The sequence below is a fragment of the Erinaceus europaeus genome, chromosome 7 (assembly GCF_950295315.1).
Source record: "Erinaceus europaeus chromosome 7, mEriEur2.1, whole genome shotgun sequence".
NCBI lineage: Eukaryota > Metazoa > Chordata > Mammalia > Eulipotyphla > Erinaceidae > Erinaceus > Erinaceus europaeus.
Window position 1 is genome coordinate 13,892,525 of NC_080168.1, and position 22,715 is coordinate 13,915,239.

General features: G+C 59.3%; 2 protein-coding genes across 14 annotated transcripts in view; one reads left to right on the top strand and one right to left on the bottom strand.

Annotated features, from left to right (window-relative positions):
* The window catches only part of DGKD (diacylglycerol kinase delta), a 75,290-nt gene extending 62,066 nt beyond the window's left edge, over positions 1 to 13,224 (top strand). For 3 of the 4 annotated variants that reach the window (XM_060193820.1, XM_016186904.2, XM_060193822.1), the window contains 20 exons: positions 199 to 338; positions 1,275 to 1,359; positions 1,719 to 1,813; positions 1,896 to 1,995; positions 2,088 to 2,364; positions 2,589 to 2,738; positions 3,027 to 3,176; positions 4,236 to 4,332; positions 4,783 to 4,893; positions 6,048 to 6,144; positions 6,256 to 6,363; positions 7,035 to 7,148; positions 7,530 to 7,664; positions 7,831 to 7,982; positions 8,846 to 8,957; positions 9,052 to 9,144; positions 9,647 to 9,766; positions 10,180 to 10,297; positions 11,084 to 11,214; positions 11,944 to 13,224. In XM_060193820.1, the coding sequence (XP_060049803.1) occupies positions 199 to 338; positions 1,275 to 1,359; positions 1,719 to 1,813; positions 1,896 to 1,995; positions 2,088 to 2,364; positions 2,589 to 2,738; positions 3,027 to 3,176; positions 4,236 to 4,332; positions 4,783 to 4,893; positions 6,048 to 6,144; positions 6,256 to 6,363; positions 7,035 to 7,148; positions 7,530 to 7,664; positions 7,831 to 7,982; positions 8,846 to 8,957; positions 9,052 to 9,144; positions 9,647 to 9,766; positions 10,180 to 10,297; positions 11,084 to 11,214; positions 11,944 to 12,030 (2,472 nt within the window). In that variant the 3' untranslated portion in view covers positions 12,031 to 13,224. The remainder of the gene's footprint in view (positions 1 to 198; positions 339 to 1,274; positions 1,360 to 1,718; positions 1,814 to 1,895; positions 1,996 to 2,087; positions 2,365 to 2,588; positions 2,739 to 3,026; positions 3,177 to 4,235; positions 4,333 to 4,782; positions 4,894 to 6,047; positions 6,145 to 6,255; positions 6,364 to 7,034; positions 7,149 to 7,529; positions 7,665 to 7,830; positions 7,983 to 8,845; positions 8,958 to 9,051; positions 9,145 to 9,646; positions 9,767 to 10,179; positions 10,298 to 11,083; positions 11,215 to 11,943) is intronic. The other variant, XM_060193821.1, reaches the window with a different exon arrangement.
* Positions 13,225 to 15,044: 1,820 nt separating this feature from the next.
* The window catches only part of USP40 (ubiquitin specific peptidase 40), a 78,355-nt gene continuing 70,684 nt past the window's right edge, over positions 15,045 to 22,715 (bottom strand). For 4 of the 10 annotated variants that reach the window (XM_060193811.1, XM_060193815.1, XM_060193813.1 and 1 more), the window contains 5 exons: positions 19,711 to 19,776; positions 17,345 to 17,555; positions 17,141 to 17,236; positions 16,360 to 16,451; positions 15,045 to 15,717 (listed from right to left, as the gene is read on the bottom strand). In XM_060193811.1, coding sequence (XP_060049794.1) covers positions 15,522 to 15,717; positions 16,360 to 16,451; positions 17,141 to 17,236; positions 17,345 to 17,555; positions 19,711 to 19,776 — 661 coding nt within the window. In that variant the 3' untranslated portion in view covers positions 15,045 to 15,521. The other 6 variants (XM_060193814.1, XM_060193812.1, XM_060193817.1 and 3 more) reach the window with 6 other exon arrangements.

Below are 22,715 nucleotides of genomic sequence, written 5' to 3' on the forward strand. Positions count from 1 at the left end.
ACACGGGAGCAGGGAGCAGGGCCTGTGGGGCCTGTGGGGCCAGAAGAGCCCAGAGCTTTCTGGAGTTTTCTGAGCCTTCCAGGGGCCCTGCTGGGACGTGAGGACCCTCCACACTCGGCTCTCAGCACTGTGGGGGGGTGGTGGCTGCTGGGCCTGGGGTCAGGACGGCTGGTGACGCTGTGTCCCTTGTCCCCACAGTGTCAGCTGGGTGTGCTGCCGCTCGGCACGGGGAATGACCTGGCCCGTGTTCTGGGCTGGGGCTCAGCTTGTGACGATGACACGCAGCTCCCACAGATCCTGGAGAAGCTGGAGAGGGCTAGCACCAAGATGCTGGACAGGTGATGGGCTGCCCAGGGTGCTGGGCAAGTGTGTGTGTGGGGGCTGTTTCTTGGGAGAAACCACATTCCCTGGGTACCTGGATCCAGGTCTGTAAACCAATAGTCTGCATAACTGATTCATTCAGTAGTTCATTCATTCATTCATGCTGGGAAGGAACCCAGAGCTACATGTTACAACCTAGCTGGACAGCCTCTCTGGCCCCAATTTTTATTTTTTTAAAGATTGGTGTTTTTTTTTTAATTTTTAAAAAATATTTATTCCCTTTTGTTGCCCTTATTGTTTTATTGTTGTAGTTATTGTTGTTGGATAGGACAGAGAGAAATGCAGAGAGGAGGGGAAGACAGAGGGGAGAGAAAGATAGACACCTGCAGACCTGCTTCACCGCCTGTGAATTGACTCCCCTGCAGGTGGGGAGCCGGGCCTTGAACCCAGATCCTTATGCCGGTTCTTGCACTTTGCACCACGTGCACTTAACCCGCTGCGCTACCGCTCGACCCCCAAAGATTGTTTTTGTTGTTCATGGTGAACCAACGGGGAGGGAAGAAGAGGCAGAGCATCTCTCTGGTACAGGCGAGACGGGAGATGGAACTTGTGACCTCATGCTTGCAAGTCCAGCATTTTATCCACTGTGGCACCTCTTGGCCTGCTGGCTCAGATTCTTGTGCTTCATCATTATTATTACTGTTTTATTAGAGGGATTAATGGTTTAAAGTTGACAGTAAAATACAGCAGTTGGTACATGTGTTTCTCAGTTTTCTGCATAATACTCCCAAGCCCCCACCTAGGTCCTCCTCTGCCAGTCCTTTTTTTTTTTTTTTTGAGAAGGAGAGGTAAAACAGAGAGCCCATAGCAACAGCACTGCTTCCTCCCCCACAGCTCCCCCACAGCACCCCAGCTTGTGCTGTAGCCTGACCCTGGGGCCTCTCTGCTCACAGGTGGAGCGTTATGGCCTATGAGACCAAGCTCCCTCGGCCAGCCTCCTCTTCCACGGGCACCGAAGACTTCAGCGAGGGCTCCGAGGTACCTATTCCGCAGCCCCTGCATGCTCAGGCTGAGGCAGAGTGGCCCAGTAGGTCCCGATGGCTTTGGGGCCAGCCGGCTGCCTTAGGCGGTGACTCAAGGATTGTGATGGCCTTTGGTGATGAGAGTCTCTCAGGACCATCTGGTCTCCTGGGACCGCTATGCCACTGTCTTCTCTGCGGACTGCAGGGCGGGCGCGCTGGCCCTCTCTGCCTTCATGTTCACCCCTCACCCCCAGATCTGGCGGGTCTGGTTTAACGAGGGGCCGAGGCTGGGGCTGGATGGGCTGGAGGTGTTTGGTGTCCCCTGGGACCTGCACGGCAACCGACAGATGCCTGTCCTGCTCTGGGGCTGCGCAGGTGCGGCAGATCCTCTTCTATGAAGACTCCGTGGCTGCGCACCTCTCCAAGATCCTGACCTCTGACCAGCACTCGGTGGTCATCTCCTCAGCCAAGTGAGTGTCCGGTGGCTTCAGTGTGGGGCGGAGGGCACCCCACCTCCTGGTGGGACTCTGGAAGCTGCCCATGTTCCCCCAGGGTGCTCTGTGAGACGGTGAAGGACTTTGTGGCACGTGTGGGCAAGGCCTATGAGAAGACGACCGAGGGCTCGGAGGAGTCAGAGGTCATGGCCAAGAAGGTGGGTCCCGGAATCTGGTCCCGGGCACAGGGCGCGGGGGTGTGGGGCTGTGCAGGCAGCGCTCTACTCTGCCCGTCTCCCCTCCTGGGCAGTGCTCTGTGCTGAAAGAGAAGCTGGACTCGCTGCTCAGGACCTTGGATGATGAGTCGCAGGCCTCATCCTCACTGCCCACGCCGCCGCCCACCATTGCCGAGGAGGCGGAGGACGGGGAGGGCGGCAGTGGCAGCGGCTGCAGCTCCGCTGGGGAGCGGCCCATGGGCTCGGCCTGCCCCACTCGGCCCCAGATCTTCCGGCCCCGCGAGCAGCTTATGCTGAGAGCCAACAGCCTGAAGAAGGCCATCCGGCAGATCATCGAGCACACAGAGAAAGGTGGCTGGGCCCTTGGGCACCCTGTGCCACCTAAACCCATGCCACACGTCCCACCTGCGGGTCTGCTGGGGTGGCCCGTACCCCCGCCCCTTCTGCCTCCCCTGGCTCCTTACGACAGGGAGCATGGGGACGGGCGTCAGGACCTCAGCCTGCAGCTGAGACGCCAGGAGGGGTGGCACCTACCCCACGTTGGCCAGGGGCGAGAGTACTCTCTCCCCACACAGCTGTGGATGAGCAGAACGCACAGACGCAGGAGCACCAGGGCTTCGTCTTGGGCCTTTCCGAGTCAGAGGAGAAGAAGGAGCTGAAGCCGGATGACAGGGTGTGCCCTGGGGAGAGCTGCGGGGCCGCCAAAACCAGGAGCCTCCGCAAAGGTGTGAGCCCTGTGCCCCACGCCACCCTGGGCTGCCCGTTCTCAGAAAGCAGGCCTCCCTAGAAAGGGGCAGAGGGTCCCGCAGCCCCCCTAGTGGTTTCTCGAGATCTAAGTCCCTGAGAACTGCGTCCTCCTGTGCACAGCTCCCCCGGTCCCACTGGTGATGGGGGGGGGGGGGGCGCTGGTCTCTTCCCCCTTGTGCCTTTCATGTTTTGGGGGCCATCTGGAAGGGACCCAGTCCAGAGCTGGCTTGTTCTTAATCTTCCCCACGTGTCCGCGTGTCTCACAGCTCTCCTTCCTGTGCTCACAGTGACCAAGTCCCCCTGCGAGAAGCTGCTCAGCAAAGGAAGCCTGTCCCTGGGTAGCTCTGCTTCTCTGCCTCCCCCGTCGGCCAGCAGGGACGGCCTGCCAGCCCTGAATACCAAGATCCTATTCCCCAGTGAGTGGCACTCGTTCGGTGGTGGGCATGTTCAAGGACCCAGGAAGCCGGGGCTGTACACTGGGCCTGCAGGAATGAACCAGCCGGCCTGTCGCCCCAGAGGGCATCCTGGGGAGGGAGGTCCTCCATCGGGGGTGGGGGTTTGCTGGCTGAACAGCAGTCATCTCGAATGGAGAGAGCTGGGTAGGCTCCTCACTGTCACCCTGCCTGGGATCTTTACACCCAAGGCCACACCTGTTTAGAGCTTAGAGCTTCTCTCGGGATTGTGACCGTACGTGGTGCCATTAGTAGTATGGCTATTAGGGCCCACAGTTCACTGTGTGTGAGGCTCTGGGTTTGATGGCTGGAACCACTTGAGCTCCATGGGTATCTCTTTCCCTCTCTCAGTGTGGACGGAGACTGGGTTAGGCTGATGGCCTGCTGGTGTTGCTCAGGAAGGGAAGGGGTTGTGTCAGGGATGAAACCTGCTGGTAAAGCTCCCCGAGCCAGCTGCAGGCATATTCAGGGGCTCGAGGACAGGTAGAGCTCAGAAAAGAAAACTCCAGAAATCCTTGGCACAATGACCTGAAGGAGGAGATGGCTTTAGTCAGGCAGCAATGAGAGGTGACTTGGGGGAAACAGCTGGCCAGCTGTGGAGAAGCAGACCCCAGCTCTGCCCAAACTGGGTGACTGGAAATGTGGCGTGAGTACAGGTGCCTTGAAGTTTCTGGCCCCTGGGATGTTCTAGACGTTTGGCTGTGAAGGTGTCCCCTGACTGACGCACCCGAGAGGCCCTTTTGTCCGAGCTCCTTAAGTGAAGGCTGCACACCTCTTGCCGCGACAGTAAGAACTGTCTCCACCAGCCACGGGTCTCACAGCTCACTGTGTGGGGGTTCCCGCACCAGCGTCGCTGCTTCTGTCGGGTGAAATGGAGCCGTGACGGTGGCACTGAGCTGAGGTCACTGGTCCTCATAGTTTGAATGTTTAGACGTGACTCTGACGTTGACTTACTGTGCCCGCTGGGCAGAGTGTCCGTTGGCCGTTGACCTCCCTCCCTCCCTTCCTCCGTGTCCCTTGCAGCCGTGCGGGCAGGAATGTCTGGCTCCCTGCCGGGAGGGTCAGTCATCAGCCGCTTGCTCATCAATGCCGACCCCTTCAGCTCGGAGCCGGAGAACCTGTGAGTATGGGCCCCGGGCTGAGAGAGCAGAGCTGATTACATCAGCGGGCGAGGTGCTGGCAGGATAGGTAGATAAACCATTTTGGGAACTACTGTGAAGCCTTCCCGGGAAGCTAGAGCCAGAGCACCCTGCGACCCAGAGGCCCCCAGATCCTGAGATCAGCCTAGAGTCTGAGGGTCTGACACGCACGGCGCTGTCCACCCGACAGTTACTGCAGAAGCCTGTCTAGAGACGACCAGCCAGAGAGGGCTATCTGTGCGCTCACCCCATCTGTCGCCCCATCTGTCGCCCGTGGTCAGTGTGCGGTCTGAATTCCCTCAAGACCTGCTGCCGACAGACACCCAGGAAGGCTCATAGCTGTGTGGCGGGAAGTGCCGAGGCTGGGAGGAGGCGGCTCAGGTGGCCGACGAGCCCCGTGTCCTCACCTCACTTCTGACCCCACACCCTAGAGAATATTACATGGAGAAGTGCGTCATGAACAATTACTTTGGCATCGGCCTGGATGCCAAGATCTCGCTGGACTTCAACAACAAGCGTGACGAGCACCCCGAGAAGTGCAGGTGGGCGTGGGCCTGGAGCCCTGCTTTCCCATGTACTCCTTCCACGCAGGTGACAGAGCCTGTGTGCCTTGCTTCAGAGTGAGGGACTTGTCAGGGTGTCGTGGAACCAGTTCTCAGTCGGGGAAGCCAGCCTGGAGGAGGGGGCACTGACTTGCCTAGGTTGGGGCAGATGTAGCCCAAGGATACAAGTGATCTGAGCTGTCAGCTGTGACTCACGGTGTGAGCCCACGGTGGTGCTGGGAGGTGATGTCAGAAACCGTGCCATCCACCTGTCCACCTTGGCCTGGTGCCGTGAGGACCCCTGTGGGTTTCACCGGTCCCCTTCTGCTTGGCACCTCCCCTCCCCCCTCCCCCCTGTTCACGGGGACATGAAGAAAGTGAGGAGTTAGTGTCTCCTACCTGGCACTAGCAGCTGGAGAAAGCGAAGGCTGAACCAAGAGACTCCAGAGTAAGGAGAGGGAGAGGCTGGGAGGAGCCTGATGGGAATGGGCTGGACAGCAGCCACACATGCACTGGGGAGGGAGCCGGGAAGGAGGGGCCATCCCTGGTGACCATTCTCAAGTGTGGACCTTGCACACAGCCCACGTCTGCAGATCAGAGACCTGCAGGGGCCTGTGAGACTCGCCTCGGGACAGCCCCGGCCCATCCAGGGTGAGGCCCTCTCAGTGAGGGTGACCCCTCCTGGAAGGCCAGGTGGCATGGGACAGGCACTTCCCATCAGCCCCTGGGCCGGCCCTGCAAGCCCTTCTGCTCTGTGCCTGCCTTCAGGCCGCCCAGGCCAGCAGCTTCAGCCCGGAACAGCCTTGGTTCATGAAAATCAGGGAGGCTCTAGAAACACCTCAGTTTAGTCATTTGCATATTAACAAGAGCAGAGGACCAGCACGTGTGATGTCAGGGATCAGGCTTGGGACCTCCTGCTTTGAGGGTGCCATGCTTTACCACCGTGCCATCTCCTGGACCACAAGTCCCAACTCTTTGACCTTCTGGGGCCAGTGACTTCTCAGGGACGCTCCTCAGCAGGTGCTCCTGCCTCTGAGCCCGCCTCTTGAGACCTGCTGCGCTGGGCCTGGGACAGGCCCCCGTGGGGTGACTGGCAGCAGGGCCTGCTGGGGCTGAGTCGGAGGCCAGCCTCCATGTCCTCTGTCTGCCCCCAGGAGTCGCACCAAAAACATGATGTGGTACGGCGTGCTGGGCACCAAGGAGCTGCTGCACAGAACCTACAAGAACCTGGAGCAGAAGGTGCTGCTGGAGGTGAGGCAGGGCCTGCCTGCCCCCTTCCTCGGGTGGGGTACCCTGCCTCCATTCCTGACAGCCTGGGGGTCCCAGGTGAAGGGGCCCCAGCTGACCCCGTGTTCCTTTCAGTGTGACGGGCGGCCCATCCCTCTCCCCAGCCTCCAGGGAATCGCCGTCCTCAACATCCCCAGCTATGCGGGTGGCACCAACTTCTGGGGGGGCACCAAGGAGGATGATGTAAGTTTGGGGTACTGGCTAGTGAAGCCCAGACTCGGGGAGGGTGAGGGAGATGCTGTGCCTTCCCCTGGACCCCACCCGCCCGGACCCTTCCTGCTACGTGGACAGGCGTCGCACTCCCGAGGTGGGAGGGGCCGTGGGGGTGTTGGCATGGCTGTGGCGCTAAGCCAGGCCCTACTCAGACTTGAGGTGCTTCAGGAAAGCTTTCAGGAGGGGTCACGGGGGCTGAGACTGGAGGTTGACTGCGGGGTGGTGGTGGAACGGGCACACAGACTGTTCAGGGCTGGGGAGCGGCGCATGCAGGGGTGGTTAGCTGAGCCGGGGCCAGTGGGCTCATGCTGACTCTGCTGTGGGGGTCGTGGGTTTGAACCTGCGTGTCTGGGCTAATCGTCTGTTTGTCGCTGTGCTGAGACCAGGTGTGCAGAGGCCCATTTGGATCTCAGGGCATGCTGAAGAAGTGTCCCCAGTGCTGTCCCACTTTGGGGGGGAGGAGGAATGAGTGTTTGCCTGGGTCACCCACCAGTGAGTGGCCATCAGCTGCTCTCGGGATCCCTGATGGGCGACCGTCCCCTGTAGCTGTGGCTTTAGGACGTGCCTCCTGTGTCCCCGTGGGACACGTGTGTGGTGGGCCCCTAACCGGGAGCAGCCGTCAGCTCTTGGTTCCCTCGCAGACTTTTGCTGCCCCGTCCTTCGACGACAAGATCCTGGAGGTGGTGGCCGTGTTCGGCAGCATGCAGATGGCCGTGTCGCGGGTGATCAAGCTGCAGCACCACCGCATCGCCCAGGTACCGCAGGCCAAGGTGCAGGTGATGGCCAGGAGGAAGGCGCCTTTGGGGACACCCGCCTGCCTGCCTCCCTGCCGCCCGCCGTGTGCCACCCGCCGTGTCTCACGGTCAGAGAGGCTCTCAAAATGGGGATCCATGGGTACCCCCAGAGCTCCCCACCCCTGCTCTCTGCATGCCAACGCCAGGGTGCTCCCTTCTGCTGGGGTTGGGGAGCGAAGGGGGTGACCCAGGCCCTGCGCCTGTCTGATCTCAGAGGCCGAGGTGCTGGGCTGGCCAAGGAGCAGTGGGGCAGACGGGGTAGCCCTCCTTACCCGGGTGCCCCGAGCTCCGTGCGATCTGCATTGGGGTGCCTGGCGTGAGTAACGGGCTGCTGTCTGCCAGTGTCGCACGGTGAAGATCTCCATCCTGGGGGATGACGGCGTGCCTGTGCAGGTGGATGGCGAGGCCTGGGTGCAGCCCCCCGGCTACATCCGCATTGTCCACAAGAACCGCGCGCAGACACTCACCAGGGACAGGGTGAGAGCCGCATGGGGGCGGGGGGGGGGGGGCTTGGCTCTGGGGTTCTTCTCCTGCCGGGATTCGAGGTTGGGTGAACAGGCCGGCAGCTTCTTGAAGTACCCTCCCCATGGGAGCACATCCTTCACGGGTGGCTGGCAGGGCTGACATGGCTCCCTGTGCCCAGGCGTTTGAGAACACCCTGAAGTCCTGGGAGGACAAGCAGAAGTGTGAGCTGCCTCGCCCCCCATCCTTCTCTCTGCACCCCGAGATCCTGTCTGAGGAAGAGGCCACGCAGATGGACCAGTTTGGGCAGGCGGCTGGCACCCTCATCCACAGGTGAGTGTTCCTGCTGGGGCCCAGCACCACCTCTCTGGGGCCTCTGCCTGCCAGGGTGCTGCCCCCCCCCCCCCCAAACACACTGGCTCTCTCGCCCCAGGGGGCATCTGCTCTGCTGTGGTCACCGCAGATGCCACCACTGCTCTTGTCATTCAGAAGCCCAGCCCCTCAGGCCCCTCACCTCATCCTGCGCTCACCTCCCTCACCCGGGGCGCTTCTGCTTCAGTGCGTCTATCCTGCCTCCCGCCTCCCCTCTTGAGAGCCCATCTCCTGGGCTTTGCTCTCCAGCGCTACCCCAGCCCTGCCACTTCCTCCTCTCAGTGACAGAGCAGGGCCTGGCCTTACACACTTGCTGCTCCTGTCCTCTCTCTCTGGTCACCCTGGGCCCCCGTCAGCTGGACTTGGCTTTCACTGCCGTGGCACGGTGACCATCTGTCTCTGTGCTCCTACCCCTGGGGTCGTCACCCTAGGACACCCCTCCTGTTTTTGCAAGTCCCTCACACTGGGGCTGCAGTTGGTGCTGTGTCCCAGGGCCTGAGTTGACTTTTCCCTTCTGCTAGCTGACCACAGCACTGCTCTGGCTGGTGGTGGTGCGGAGGATTGAACCTGGGACTTTGGAGCCCCAGGCAGGAGAGTCATAACCATTTTACTGTCTGTCCCTGCTCTCAGATGATTGTTTTTAAACTGGCGCAAGCCCCTTAGGGGTCCCGTTGTCCCTGGGGACACAGTCCCTTCCCATTCTGGGCATGTAGACCTCCTCAGCCCAGGCACTGTCCTTGCTAGATCCTGACCGCAGTCTCCCAGCTGGGGGGCCGGTGCCCAGGGAGCAACCCCCGCTGACCTGCATGCACGCCCACCCGCAGCATCCGGGAGATCGCACAGTCCCACCGGGACGTGGAGCAGGAGCTCGCACACGCCGTCAACGCCAGCTCCAAGTCCATGGACCGCGTGTACGGCAAGCCCAGGACCACCGAGGTACCCGTCACCCGTCTCGCTGCCAGGGGTGGTGAGAGGTGGGGGGTGAGGGTGGGGGGTGGTCAGGCTGCTGCACGGCTCCGCTTCCTCACAGGGGCTGCACTGCGGCTTCGTGCTGGAGATGCTGAGCAACGTGAAGGCGCTGCGCAGCGAGACGGAGCTGCTGCTGGCTGGCAAGATGGCCCTGGTGAGGGGGCTGGGGGGCTCCACTCTGAGCCCAGCTGCGTCACCTCTGGCGTGTCGGTCCCTATGCCCCAGACTCTGTGTGCGGGCCTGTTCCTGTGCCTGAGGAGCCGTGTGTGTGTGTGTGTGTGTGTGTGTGTGTGTGTGTGTGTGTGTGTGTATGTACGGTGCTTCACTGTTGTGGACCAGTGTTTCAGATAGTAAGGTGGGGGGTGGTGTGGGGGGATGCAGAGCTGTCCACAGCACTGTAGCCTCTCAGTGAGAAGCAGGCACAGACCTGGCTAAAGCGATCACCCAGTCTGGGCAAGTTCTCTCTCCAGCTCCTGTGTGTGGGGCCCTCACAGGGTCGTAGATGCACGGCGGAAAGACCCTGAGGGGCAGGAGTATGAGGGCCTGTGCCCTCTGAGCCTCCCACGCCTCCTTGATGCTTCTCTGAGACTGGGAGCATCCCCACAGGCCCCGCTTCTCTGCTGACCACTGCTCCCCTCTCCTCCATGTCTGAGCAGCAGCTGGACCCCCCGCAGAAGGAGCGGCTGGGGGCTGCGCTCACCGAGATGGACCGGCAGCTTGGGAAGCTGGCTGACACACCCTGGCTGTGCCAGTCCCCAGAGCCCGGAGACGAGGAGGTTTGTTCCCAGGACCCGCCTGCACCCTCAGAATGCCCCTGTAGCTCTGGGGCAGCCCGATCCTGCTTCCAGAGGCTTCCCTGCTAAAGTGCCCTGACAGGAAGGAAGGAGGCAGTGTGAAAGGGACCCCTGGGGACAGAGGTTGGGGCTGGGCAGGAGGCAGGTGGTTAGAGAAGCTGCATCCAGGCCTACCTTTGTCCAGGTGAATGGCCAGTGGCAGATCAACTGAGAGAGAGAGAGAGAGAATACACGTGCGTAAAGCACCACTCCACCATCTGTGGGTTCACTCCTCACTCACTTCTAAAAGCCCCAAATTTAAAGCTGACGAGAGAGGAGGGGGAGCCAGTAATGGGGAAGCCGGGCGCAGCTGGTGCCGTGGGGAGGTGGTGTGACATGGCCTCTCCCCTCCGCAGGCTGTGATGCTGGACCTTTCCAAACGCGGCCGCAGTGGCAAATTCCGCCTGGTGACCAAGTTCAAGAAGGAGAAGAACAACAAGAACAAGGAAGCTCGCAGCAGCCTGGGCACCCCGGGTACCTGTCCCCGTGCTGCCCTTCCACCGGCCATGCTCTGTGGTCTTGCGCCTGTGGTCCCCTGCCCCCCCCCCCCCCAAGTCGCTAACCACTGTTACTCCCTGCCTGAAACTCACCTCCCGCAGACTCGGGAGGCCAGATAGGCCATGAGGCGCCTGTCCAGCCCCGATTCTGGATGCAGAGTGGGGATAGCACAGCAGAGGCAAGGGGACCCTCAGAGACAGGAAGCTCACGGTCTGAGCCTGCTTCTTCCAGGCTGTGGCTCTGATGAATCAGTCCGTGATTGGCTACCGGGTTGTGGGCAGTGTGATCTGCAGGGGAGTGCCTAGGGGCGTTGCACGCCCCCTGTAAATTGGGGTTCTGAGCTCTGTCCCCATGTCTGTCCCTGCATCAGGGAGTGGTGTCTGCACTTTAATTGTGTCCCCACTTGCATGTCTGCCTAGAGCTGGGGCTCCTGTCAGTGCTGGTGGCCTGGAGCTCGTGACACCTCTGCTTGTGTCCCTTCCTGCTGGGATGGGGCTGCACTGCGCTATGAAGCCTGGCTTGCCGGGCTGGGTGGCAGCTGCTGCTTGGGGGCTGGGGGTGCTTGCTTGGGGGGTGCATGCTTTGGGCTTTGGGACCTCTCAGGTGCTGGCAGCTGGGGCATTTGGGATGCCTGGTGCTTGGGGTGCCTGGATGCTAGTTGCCAGGGCGTCTGTCCACTTGCTCTCTGCCTGCCTGCTCTATGCCCGCCTGCCCGCCCACCTGCCACAGCTCATGGCTGCCGTGGTTTTCCGTCTCTGACAGTGCACCTCTGGGGGACAGAGGAGGTGGCTGCCTGGCTGGAGCACCTCAGTCTCTGTGAGTATAAGGACATCTTCACGCGGCACGACATCCGGGGCTCTGAGCTCCTGCACCTGGAGCGGAGAGACCTCAAGGTACTGCCACAGCGCCAGGCTCCCGACCGCCCGCCTGCCTGCCAGGCTCCTCACCGCGGTCCCCTCCTTGCTTCCCTCCCGCTGCCCCACTGACCAGCTGTTGACGTGTGGTGCTGGGCTCCTCAGCCACCAGGCAGCCAGGGGCAGATACAGGTTCTACAAGAGTCTGCATGACAAGTCCTGCTGGGGCCGGTGCCCCAGAGTGGAGTGAAGGCTGCCAAGGGGGCCTCAGGGTGGCAGAGCTATGTGCTTGAGGGGCTGCTCCACTCTGAGCCACTCTCTCCTGCCCTGATCACTTCCTGTCCTGCAGGGCACTCCCGTCCCACAGACCAGCTATTCAGCATCGTGCCTGGTGTCACTCCCTCCCCCAGGCCATGCTCGTCTCCTGGGCGCCTCCTGTCCTACATCACGTTCCTGTCACATGCTTCTCCCTGGCTGGCATCACTTACTCAGGGGGGGCACGGGGGAGGGGCACAGCAGCCTGGCCTTGTCCAGACAGGGTGTGACATCATTGTGGGTGTCCTAGACAGTGGCTGTTGGGGGTCACTGCTCCCCTCTGACCAGCAGGCCTGTCCAGTCTGGGTGGGTGTGACCTTTCACGTGGGTCCCGGAGGCTGTGCCTGCCTGCTGTGTCTGTCCATCTGTCCCTTGTGTTCCCAGTGGTGCCGCGGCCCTGCCTACCAGGAGGTAGGGAGGAGAGGTGTCAGGATGGCTGTGCTGTCATTGCAGGACCTGGGTGTGACCAAGGTGGGCCACATGAAGAGGATCCTGTGTGGCATCAAGGAGCTGAACCGAGGTCCTCCCAGCGAGGCCTAGGCTCCGTGCTGACGGCGTGCGTCCTGCGCTGCCCCCGCCTCTGAGGCGGCCCCTCATGGTGCTAACCCTGCGCTCACACAGGCAGCCCGGCTCCCAGGCTGGACTCACCAACACAGCTACCTGACACCTAGGATGGACGGACAGCCACTCACTTGGCATCATGTCCCGAGTGGGCAGAAACCGCCCGCGGGTCCCAGGGATGGGGTGGAAAGGTCCGCTGTCCTCTGCCACGTCCCTGCATGACGTGTTTAGCCTTCTTTGCCCTGGACATGGCCTTCTGGGCCTGGCCACGCTGCCCTGATGGGAAAGGATGGGCTTGCTCTAGCTCTGCCATGTGCTGGTCCTGGTCTGTGCCACTCGCTCCTCCCCCACGCTCCTCAGCCCCTCCTGGAGGCCCCGCACGGCCTGGCTGGATGGCTCAGGGTTTGTGGAGCGCGTGCCCAGTCGGCTGCTGTGGGAGAGCAAGCAGGTGCCCTGCATGGCCCCCTGGGATCCCGGCTCTCTGCCTGCCCCTCCCCCCCCACCCCATGGAACCCCCAAGGCCACACCCTGGGCCTCTCGCTGGCTTGCTTCCAAGACCAATCACAGTCACCCTGAAAGGGGGTCCCCACTGTAGCCCTGGGGGTGAGTGAGGGTGACTGGCTGCATGTGGGGTCCCAAGTGAGTGGGGGAGCTGCTCTCTCACATGGCAGGTGTGACCAGATCACGGCTTTATGGGTGCTCATGGTGGCTTGGGTGCCAGGCTCACCGTGGCCCCCTAAGGAGTGGGGAGGACGTCGTGGTGCCCCTTGTCTGAGCAGCCACTGCGGGCGGGGGCTGGGACACTGGACCTTGGGGTGCTTTCCGGGCACGTCCCAGGGTTCCAGGTTGTCAGCAGTCCAGGACAGCTGAGCTGAGGGGTCAAGGAGCAGCAGGTACGGGGAGCCCCGTGCTCAGCATGGTCCCCTGGCCACACATTTACACATAAACCATTTCCCCCTTCTGCTCGGGATGGATGGAATGTCCATGCAGCCAGACTGGTGTGGGCCGTGACCCCGCCGGGCAGTGTGGCTGAGCCCGGAGCAGAGTGCTGTGCCCTGGGGTGGGCTCCCTCGTATTTATGATCCTAATTTATACAGTGCCCGCCCGCCCGCCCTGTACATAGCCACAGTGTAAATAGCTGTCTATAAATAAAACGCCTGTTTCTCATCTCCATCCTCCTGTGCTGCGTTCCTGGTGTCCAGCACCACTGGGGGGCAGCCCTTTCCTCAGCGGCCAAGCAGGGGACTTGATCTGCAGGGTGGACCCTTTCACTTTGGACAGCGAGGTGGAGGGGCTGGGGTGTAGCTCCCCACAGGGGCTGTGTGAGATCAGCTTTCTGTGCACTCCGCACTCTGACTTTGTGTTCAAGGGGAGCTGGGCTGACTAGCGGGCTTTGCCCACATCACCCCTGCTGGGGTCTGGGAGTCACCACTGGCAACAGCTGCAGGGCCTGGAGGGGGCCTGAGGCTACACATGGCACAGTGCTGCTTGGTGTCTTCTGCAAGTGGCTGCCGCCTGCCGTCCCTGCAGCCAGACCCTGTGCTCAGGGACTGCTGTGGCCCAGCCAGGCTCCTTGGAGTGTGCGCCTCGTCCTGGGGCTTCTAGCCCTGCGCCCTATTTTCTGCCCTAGGCACTAAGGGCCCTGCATCAGCTCAGGGGCAGAGGACACCAGTTATGTGCAACCATCTCATCCCATCTCCCCCAAATGCTGTGCCACCTTTCCTCCTGACCCCCTGAAGTCTCTGAGCCAGGGCAGGGGAGCCTGGGCACCCCACAACTGAAACCGATTGTGCTTTGTGCCTAAAGCCAGCACATGGCCTGTGTACGGTGTGGCTAGGCCTGACTTGATTTTGGGACCAGAGAGCTTACTATGTAGGGTGCACACCTGTGTGGCACCCAGGGAAGCTCTGTTCACGTGGTCTCGTCCCGTGTGTCTGAATAAAAATGTCACCCCTAGAATAGCAAGTGTGCAAGAGGGGAAGTCTGGCTCTGCAAAGTGTTTCGCTCGGCCTGTTGTATTTTCTGAACTTTGACTTACGTGCTGGGAAGTGATCTTGATAACTACTCCGGGGGCTTTTAGGTTGTGCCCAAGGCTTCACCTCAGGTCATCTCACAAGCAGACTGGCTGGGTGGTCGTGCCCTCTGTGTTTGTGGGCGCCAGTGCTGGGCCTGAACACCTTCCCTCCTAGGGCAGCACACACGCATAGGCCCCGAGCACCTTCTCTGATCAGCCCAGAGCCAGCTGCGTGCGGTGCTCTAAGGTTTGGCTGCGGAGATCCTGCAGTGACCGTCACCTCCAGGAAGTTTCTGTGAAACCAAGGGGATGCACCCTTCTCTTGGTCCTGGCCTGGGGGGTGGATGCAGCAGCTAGAGCCCCAGTGGCCAGCTCGGCCACGGGCAGCTGTGAGGAAGAGCATGACAGATGATTTTCCTGTCTGGCCTGAGTGCCTGGCTGTGGGTGAGGAGCCACATGGTGACTTGTGTGTCACACCTGAACCCACTCCTGCAGCAGCCCTCCCCACCAGCGTCCTGAGGGAGCCGGGGAGGCAGACTCCGGGCATAGCCTCAGAGCTCCCTTCACAAAACAATCTGGAAGAAGCAAGCTGTCACCTGGCCTGAAGGAGTCATGCCCCACTTGCACCCCTGCCACTGCGGGCACCTTGTACCCGACAAGAAGGAACTCGGGAGCTGCTGAGGGGCCAGCGGCTGCGTCACCGTATCAGGAGGGCAGGGTCCCAGCACCGGAGCTGCTCATGTCCTCATGCCCCTCTTCAGGGGACCATAAAATGTCCTGGTTGAACACTTGCCAAACTCAGCCCCGATCCCTACCCAGAGTGAACCTGGCCCTTCCCTTTCTGTCCTGAGTCTGAATTTCTCCATGACCACGGCAGGCCTGTGAGCCCTTTCTAAGGAGTCCCAGTGGTGTTTTTCTAGCATGGCCTGCGCCTGGCAGAGGCCTTGCAGGGTCTTGGGCATCAGAGAGAGACACGAGCTACAACCTGAACGGTTTATTGTCCCTTGACTGGAGTCCCCCATGGATTTGCTGGCACCACTGGACTCCGCTTCTCCTGTCTGCACCGTGGACGTCACCTCAGCCTGCATCAGGCCGGAGGATGTTCTGGTTGCGGACAGTGCAGAGCAGCCACGTTCAAATTCCAGCTGCTACTCGGGCAGAGAGGGGGACGGGGTATGTGTGGCAGAAGCCAAGGGCCGCTGCCCGTTTGGTCAGCAGCCCCTCCGGGGGGGCTGCTAGGCACCAGGCGAGTCTTGTCAGCTGCTGAGAGGCTGGAACGTGGAGGCTCTGGACGGTGGGCTCGCTCCAGCCATGAGACGCTGCGGACTGCGTCTGGTCGAGTGTGGGGATTGGCACCTTGAGGACCTCCAGAGCCCCTCTGCCCGTGGCTCAAAACCATGTGAAGAAGCTGGAGTCTGTCTGTCTGAGGCAGATGGCAGATGGCAGATGGCTGCTCTCATAGAGCCAGCTGGAGAGCCTGGGTGCAGAGGCGCCCGGTGCCACCCGCTGTGCTATCTGAAGCTCCCGACGTGGATGGACAGAGAAGCTTCTGGTCCTCGGGCCCCAGAGCGCAAGCCACCACTCCGTGTGCTTGGGGCCTCCTGGCTGTGGGAGACGGGCTGTCACTGAGTCTGCCCCTGCTGACCCCATGCCTGCCCGTGAGGAGGGGGCGTCCACACAGCTCTTTCCGTGCTCCCCTCACCCAGCCGGTGACCCTCTAGCAGCCCCACCCGCACTCGGGCGTCTCAGCGGAGTCGACTCGAGGGCAGGGGTGTCATTTCTGGTGGCTGCTGGCTGAGGAGGTGCTGTGCCCACAGACAGGGAGCAAACGCCCCCACGCTTCCCTCAAGTTGGCACATCACCGGCACCTGGCATTCCCGGGCGGCGCGGAGCCAGGCCCAGTGCTGTCTGCACCTGCGTCTCATCACACACGGTCGGGAGCGGGAGAGGCGCATGGCACCACTCTGCTGTGTGGGGGAGCAGCCCATACACCCTCGCCGGGGGCGCCCCGCCGCTCCCCGCTGGCTGTCCCAGCCTCAGTGGAGGCCTTCAGACCCGCCCCAGGGGCAGGACACTGAGCCCCGGGAGGCCACGGTCTGCCCACAGCAGGCGGGTGGGGCCGTCAGCCAGGCTGTGGAGTGATGAGACGGGAGCGTGGGGATGGGGTCGGGTGCTCCCATGGGGCAGCAGAGACGGTTCTGTGGCCTGTGTCCCACAGCACAGCGAGCCCTGCAGGAGAGGGCTCTGCGGAACACGGGGTGCTGAGGGGAGCTCCCTGACTGGGGAGCGCCTACCTTGGCTTCCTCTGCAGAGCGAGCCGCTGCTCTTCTCTCCCAGCCTCACCACTGACTGTGCTGAAGTCGTCGTCGTCTTCCACCAGCAGATTCTACATTTCACAGAAATGCAGCTTGTTCAGACACCTCAGTGGATGTCTGAGGAATGTCTAGAGGCGACCTAGCCTGGCCAAAGGAGCGGCCTGACTTAAGAGAAACCGCTCTGGGTCTCGGCCCTGCGCCTCCCACAAGCCCAGAGTTCAGCCCCCACCCCACCCTGAAGCGTGAGCTCGGGAGAGTCAACTATCCCACGTAGTGCTCTGCCCCTGGCCAAAGTCACCGCCAAGTGCCACGCGACGTGCTCTGTCAAACGACACCACGTGAGGCGCCAGGAAAGTCCTGGGGACAGTTCAGTCAGCACTTAGGCGAGGCCCCAGGTGAGCTGCCCGGCCATCTCTTCCCACTCTGCTCTCTGTGGGAAGCTTTTTCACTCAGATGAAACAGGAGGAGCTTCCCACACACCTGTGAACTCTGGCCCTTCCTGTCCCTGCCACAGTTCTTGCTCTGTGGGAAGGCCGGTGTCCTGGCAGGAGTTCCCTGTTACTCACTCACTCACAGGTCTGCTTTGGGGGGTTGGGGCCTCGCACACGCCAGTGCGGCCTTAGAGCCCCAGCAGGCAAAGTCCATGCACCCCAGCACCGGCTGTCTGGGGCAGACGCTGGAGCTCACAGGGTGACACAGGCAGTGACAGTCCCCAAAGGCTTTGGTCCTGCTGTGTCAGTGTAGTGTTAAAATGACTTGCCTTGACACCAATCGTGTCTCCATCTTTTAAGAAGTAAGGCGGCCCCTGCAAACTCTCCTGCTGCTGCTTCTTTTTCCTCCTGGCCGGTTGCTGGTTCTAGAGACAAACCAGGTGTCGTGAATGACCGCTGAGGCCCCACTAGACCCCCCCCTCCTGGGAGCGCAGGGGTAGCAGGCCTTCCGGGCAGGGCGGCCCACACGTTACCCAGCTGGATATCGGGAGCCACTGGGACTTCTCAGCCAAGTGCTTGGCGATTCTGGTTTTCTCCGCGGGGAGGGCGTAGAGCTGGGCCACGCACTGCCTCAGGGAGGCGGCGCTCCAGCCGCGGGCCGCGTCCCACACCAGGTCCACCGACGGGGCGTAGTCCCGCTCACCAGGGATGTGCATCCGGGTCCTCAGCAGCATGTCCTGGGGGCTGCGCCCAGACAGTCCATGGTCAGGCCCTCAGCACCCAGAGGGACCCGTGCTTCCCAATCAGGAGAGACAAGCCTGGCCGCTTCAGAAGGAAGCTACCTCGACTCTCATTAGTTTATGAGGAAGGAGGCAGCAGCTCCACTCCAACACATGTGCAGTGCTGGGGACTGAGTCCTGGGCCTCACGCTTCTGAGCCAGACCCAGGAGAGGGGGGCTGTGCAGTGCATAGGGGGTGCTCTGAGAAGTGGGGCAAAGCCAGGTGTGGGGAGGCTGTTACAGGACGGAAACTGGGGAAAGAGGGAAAGATGATTGCTTTTAGGGTGGTGAGACAGATGAGAGAAGTGGGGACCTGGCAGAACCTGGACTCTGGGGCGGGAATGTCGGGCCAGTGGGGAGTGGGAGGAGCCAGGGCCGTTACCAGAGCAGGAGGCCACATGGGGAGAGCCACCAGTATCGTGCCAGAGGTCACAGGTTCAGTCCCCAGCACCACTTACCTCATGCCAGAGCTGAGCAGTGCTCTCTCCAGTCTTTAAGACTTCACACGGGGGCTGGGCGGTAGTGCAGCGGGTTAAGCGCACTTGGCGCAAAGCGCAAGGAAAGGCATAAGGGTCCTGGTTTGAGCCCCCAGCTTTCCACCTGCAGGGGGGGTTGCTTCACAGGCAGTGAAGCAGGTCTGCAGGTGTCTCTCTCTCCCCCTCTCTGTCTTCCCCTCCTCTCTCCATTTCTCTCTGTCCTATCCAGCAACAACAACAATAACAGCAATGATAAACAGCAAGGGGAACAAAAGGAGCAGTGGATTTGTGGTGCAGGCACCGAGCCCCAGGAATGACCCTGGCGGCAAAAAAGAAAAAAAAAGACTTCACACAAATTAGACTCCGTTTTGAAAATGGGGATTATGAAAAAGTTACCACTCACTAACTACAAGTGGCTTCCAAGCCTGAGTAAAACACCAGCCTTACTAGCGGCCAAAGTCGGGAAGCAGCTTTACTCCCCAACATGGTCAAATTTAGACAACAAAAAGGTGCGGCATTTTCAGGATGGCATGAGGACTGAAACACTGCTGTGGGAACACAACTTGGAAGCACACACTACCATGCAAAAGGAACCAGATTCAATTCCCAAGTCCCCACTCGCAGGGAGAACCTTCGCGAGCAGTGCTGCAGGTGTGTCTAGCAACAACAACAACAACAAATAGGGCCACGGAGTGTGGGTTCATTGGTGCAGGCAATTAGTAATTTAAAAACAAACAAACAGCATAGTGGTTATGCGAAATGGCTGAGGCACCAAAGGTCCCAAGTTTAATTCCCAGCTCCGCCATAAGCCAGAACTAAGCAGAGGTCTGGTGGAAAAAAAAAATTGGCATAACATACCTGCATGGGAAATTCACAATTCAAGATACTCAGGATGTCCATTTACATATATTTGTGACAAATTTTGGCACAGAAAAAAAAAACATGACATTTCCCACAGCCCAGTGTTTATGTTGTCGCCAGGGCCTTATGGATCTAGACTGACTTTTCTTTAGACAGAGGAAGAGAGACCACAGCACCCAAGCTTCCCCCAGTGCTGTAGTGCTGCCAAGTGGTGTGCCAGGGGCTCGAACCCGGGTCCTGTGCATGGCACAGCCTCCTCCCAACGAGCTATCTTGCTGACCTGTGTCCAAAAGTCTCCCTCCAGGCACTTCCTTTTGGGAGAATGGTAACAAACACTGGAGCACCAGAGCAGTGCTTTGCTGTCTCTCCCTCACTGAAGCTCAGGGCTACATCGCTTGTGTGAGGCTGAGTCCTGTGTCCAGCACCCCTCAGAACAACTACTGACGGGCAGTGACCAAAAGCAGCGTCTCCGCTCTCCCAGAGCTCATGCCCCAGCAGCCGAAGACGTGCTCGGAGTTCAGCCCCGGGTACGGGGCAGCCTGAGCTGTCCTGTCAGCCTGTCATGGGCCTGACATGCATTTGGTCCCTCTGGGGAAGGGCAGTCTGTCTTCTTATGGGCAAGTGGTTCCACACCCTAGACTCCAGCCATACAAATGCATTTCTGGAATTTAATCTATTTTAGGTTGCCAGGCAGCTCACAAGCAGTGAGGAGGAAACTTGTGGGAACAGTCGGATTTTAAAGCAGCTATAGTGTGAGCAGACGGACAGGCGGGAAGGCCTTACCTCAGGTTTTCCTCTTTCTGAAGGGGCTCTAAGCAGATCTCTGTTCTCTTCCCCAGTTTATGTTCCCTGGTTAAAAAAAAAAAAAGGAGATCAACAAAATGCATTATTTACAGCTCTGGTCAGTTTAAGAGGCTCCAGATCATTTTATGCCCTGAAGAAGACAGTGTAGAAAAAAATGGCAGGTTGTAGGTTTTCCAGGAGCTTCTCTTCAGACTGAACTGAGGATGTAAGGAGACAGATCAGTCGTCAGAACTCCCAGAAAGTACCTCGAGGACCAGATGGTTCCAGTTATGAATTCTACCAAATAGTTAAACAATTCCCGGTATCAGCATTGCTGACTCTTCCCATCTTACTCTGCGAGTAAGCACTCAAAGCAGACAAGAAAGACTCCAGGAGGAGGCGGAAGTAGGACTGTGATGATGAACACAGACGCCAAACCCTCAGCAAACTGTAAACAGCACACAGAAGGGCCACGCGGGGCCGGTACCACAAGGGAGTGGGACACTGTACACGGGCAGTGTCAACAATGGCCACACACCTCACAGCAGGGACAAGACAAGGACACCCGCTGACCACAGGAAGAGAGAAAAGGCATCTGAGTTAGGAAGGAGTAAAAGTGTCTCTGCTTACAGATTATTTATGTAACACACACACACCCCTCAGGCTGCCAAAAAGCTTCTAGAATAGATGAATTCAGTGAAGTTATAATGTATGAATCCAATATATGAAAATCAGTAGTGATCTTTTATGAACTAACAGAACAAGTGAATAGTCTCATTGATAACAGCATCAATTGAATTTTTTTTTTTTTGACACCTAGACCTGCTTCACCGCCTGTGAAGCGACTCTCCTGCAGGTGGGGAGCCGGGGGCTCGAACCTTACGCCGGTCCTTGAGCTTTGCACCACATGTGCTTAACCGCTGCGCTACCGCCTGACTCCCGCTAACAGCACAAGTTGAAAGCTGCTAAGACAAAATAAAATGAAGAGAGGAACAAGTGGCAAGACTTGCTCATGAGTTGGAAGAATACTATTCTTTTTTAAAAAATCTCTTTATTATCTTTATTCATTTACTGGATAGAGACAGCCACAAATTGAGGAATGGGGAGAAAGGCAGACAGACAGACACCTGCAGCCCTACTTCAGCACTTGTGAAGCTTTCCCCCTTCAGGTGGGGACCCGGGGCTTGAACCTGGGTCCTTGTGCACTGTAACATGTGCGCTCAACCAGGTGCACCACCACCTGGCCTCAGAATACTATTTGTCTGTCACCGACATGCTTTGGCACTCCAGAAGGACTCTAGATAGAGATGGAGGGAGGGAGAGAGAGAGAGACCACAGCACTGAAGCTTCCAATGCAGTGGAGGCTGGGCTCGAACTTGGGTCACGCACATGGCAAAACAGCACAGGGTCCAAGTGAAAATCCTGTGGGAATGTCCACACTGCCCATGACGTGCACACTGCAGCCAGCGCTATCACCATTCCCCATTCCCGTGCCACCTTTCACAGGAAACAGTCGAGAACCATGCTGAAGGCATCACTCTTCTGGGTTCCAGACACAGACAACCTGGGAACAGACCCAGGCGACCAGGTGACGGCGCAGGTGCTAAGGCAGTGCCGTGGGGAAGTGCAAGGCGCTGTGGAAACTGGCCTGACAGCACATGCAAGAACGCTAGAGCGGGTTCAGGATCTCCATGCAAGGCCTGGAGCCACAACCTCCTCGAAGAAAACATGGCGCCAGTACCTTGACGTTGGCTCTGGTGATTATTTTTTTTAACTTGACACCAAAGGCAAAAATAAGCACACAGGACTGTATTGGAATAAAAATGTGCACAGAAAGTAAACCACCAGCGAAGTGCAAACAGGCATCCTCCAGAATGGGAAAGTGGCAAGACAGGGTGAGGGGTTTACCCCAAACGCGTGACCTGTACAGTTCACGGAAGGGCTCTCACCATCGCTCACGGGCAGGAGATGAGACATCACCTCACCCCTCCGGAATCACCCTTCCCGAAGACAGGAGACGCAGGGAGAAGGGGTCCTTGGTGCACCACTGGTGGGAATGTAGCCTGGTACAGTCACAGGGGAGATGGGGAGGAGCTCGAGCCAGCAGCAGCTCTATATTTGTGAGAAGTCAAAGCAACGGTTGCCCTGCTCTCACAAAGCTTCATTGCCACAGAATCTGTCACAGATTCACAACAGCCGAGACAGGAAATGACCTGCACGTCTGTGACACACGAATCCAGGCGGTGCATGAACAGACACAGACGCTGGACTAGTCGACAGTCACGAGAAGGCAGATTCTGCCACTGACGACAGTGGTGGACCTGCAGGCATTTAGCTTAGTGGAATCTAAAACACCCAAAGTCGTTGCAACAGACACCAAACTCTGGATTCTGGGGGCGGGGACAGCGGTCAAAGGAAACTGGCGTCCAAGTTAGAAGGTGAGTGAATTCTGGGGAAGCAGAGGACAGCACAGCGACTGAAGAGGCAGTTCCACATAGAACACTTGAGAAGCTGCTGAGGGAGTAGACCTCACATGTCTTCCCAACAAAGTATGTGAGTCAGTCGGGTGAAAATGCCCAGGGCATCTGTCACTGCAGCACAGAAGTGTTGTGACACACGCAGTAAAGCCAAGGGGCACTTGAAATCTCATGCACTGCGCCCCACTGTGTAAAATACACAAAGTGGGGCCAGGCGGTAGCACAGCGGGTTAAGCAGCACATGTGGTGCAAAGCACAAGGACCGGAGTAAGGATCCTGGTTCGAGCCCCTGGCTCCCCACGTGCAGGGGAGTTGCTTCACAGGCGGTGAAGCAGGTCTGCAGGTGTCTCTCTTTCTCTCCCCGTCTTCCCCTCCTTTCTCCAGTTCTCTCTGTCCTATCCAACAATAATGACAGTAATAACAACAATAATAGTAACAACAACAAGGGCAACAAAAGGGAAAATGGCTTCCAGGAGCAGTGGATTTGTAGAGCTGGCACCGAGCCTCAGAGACAGCCCTGGAGGCAAA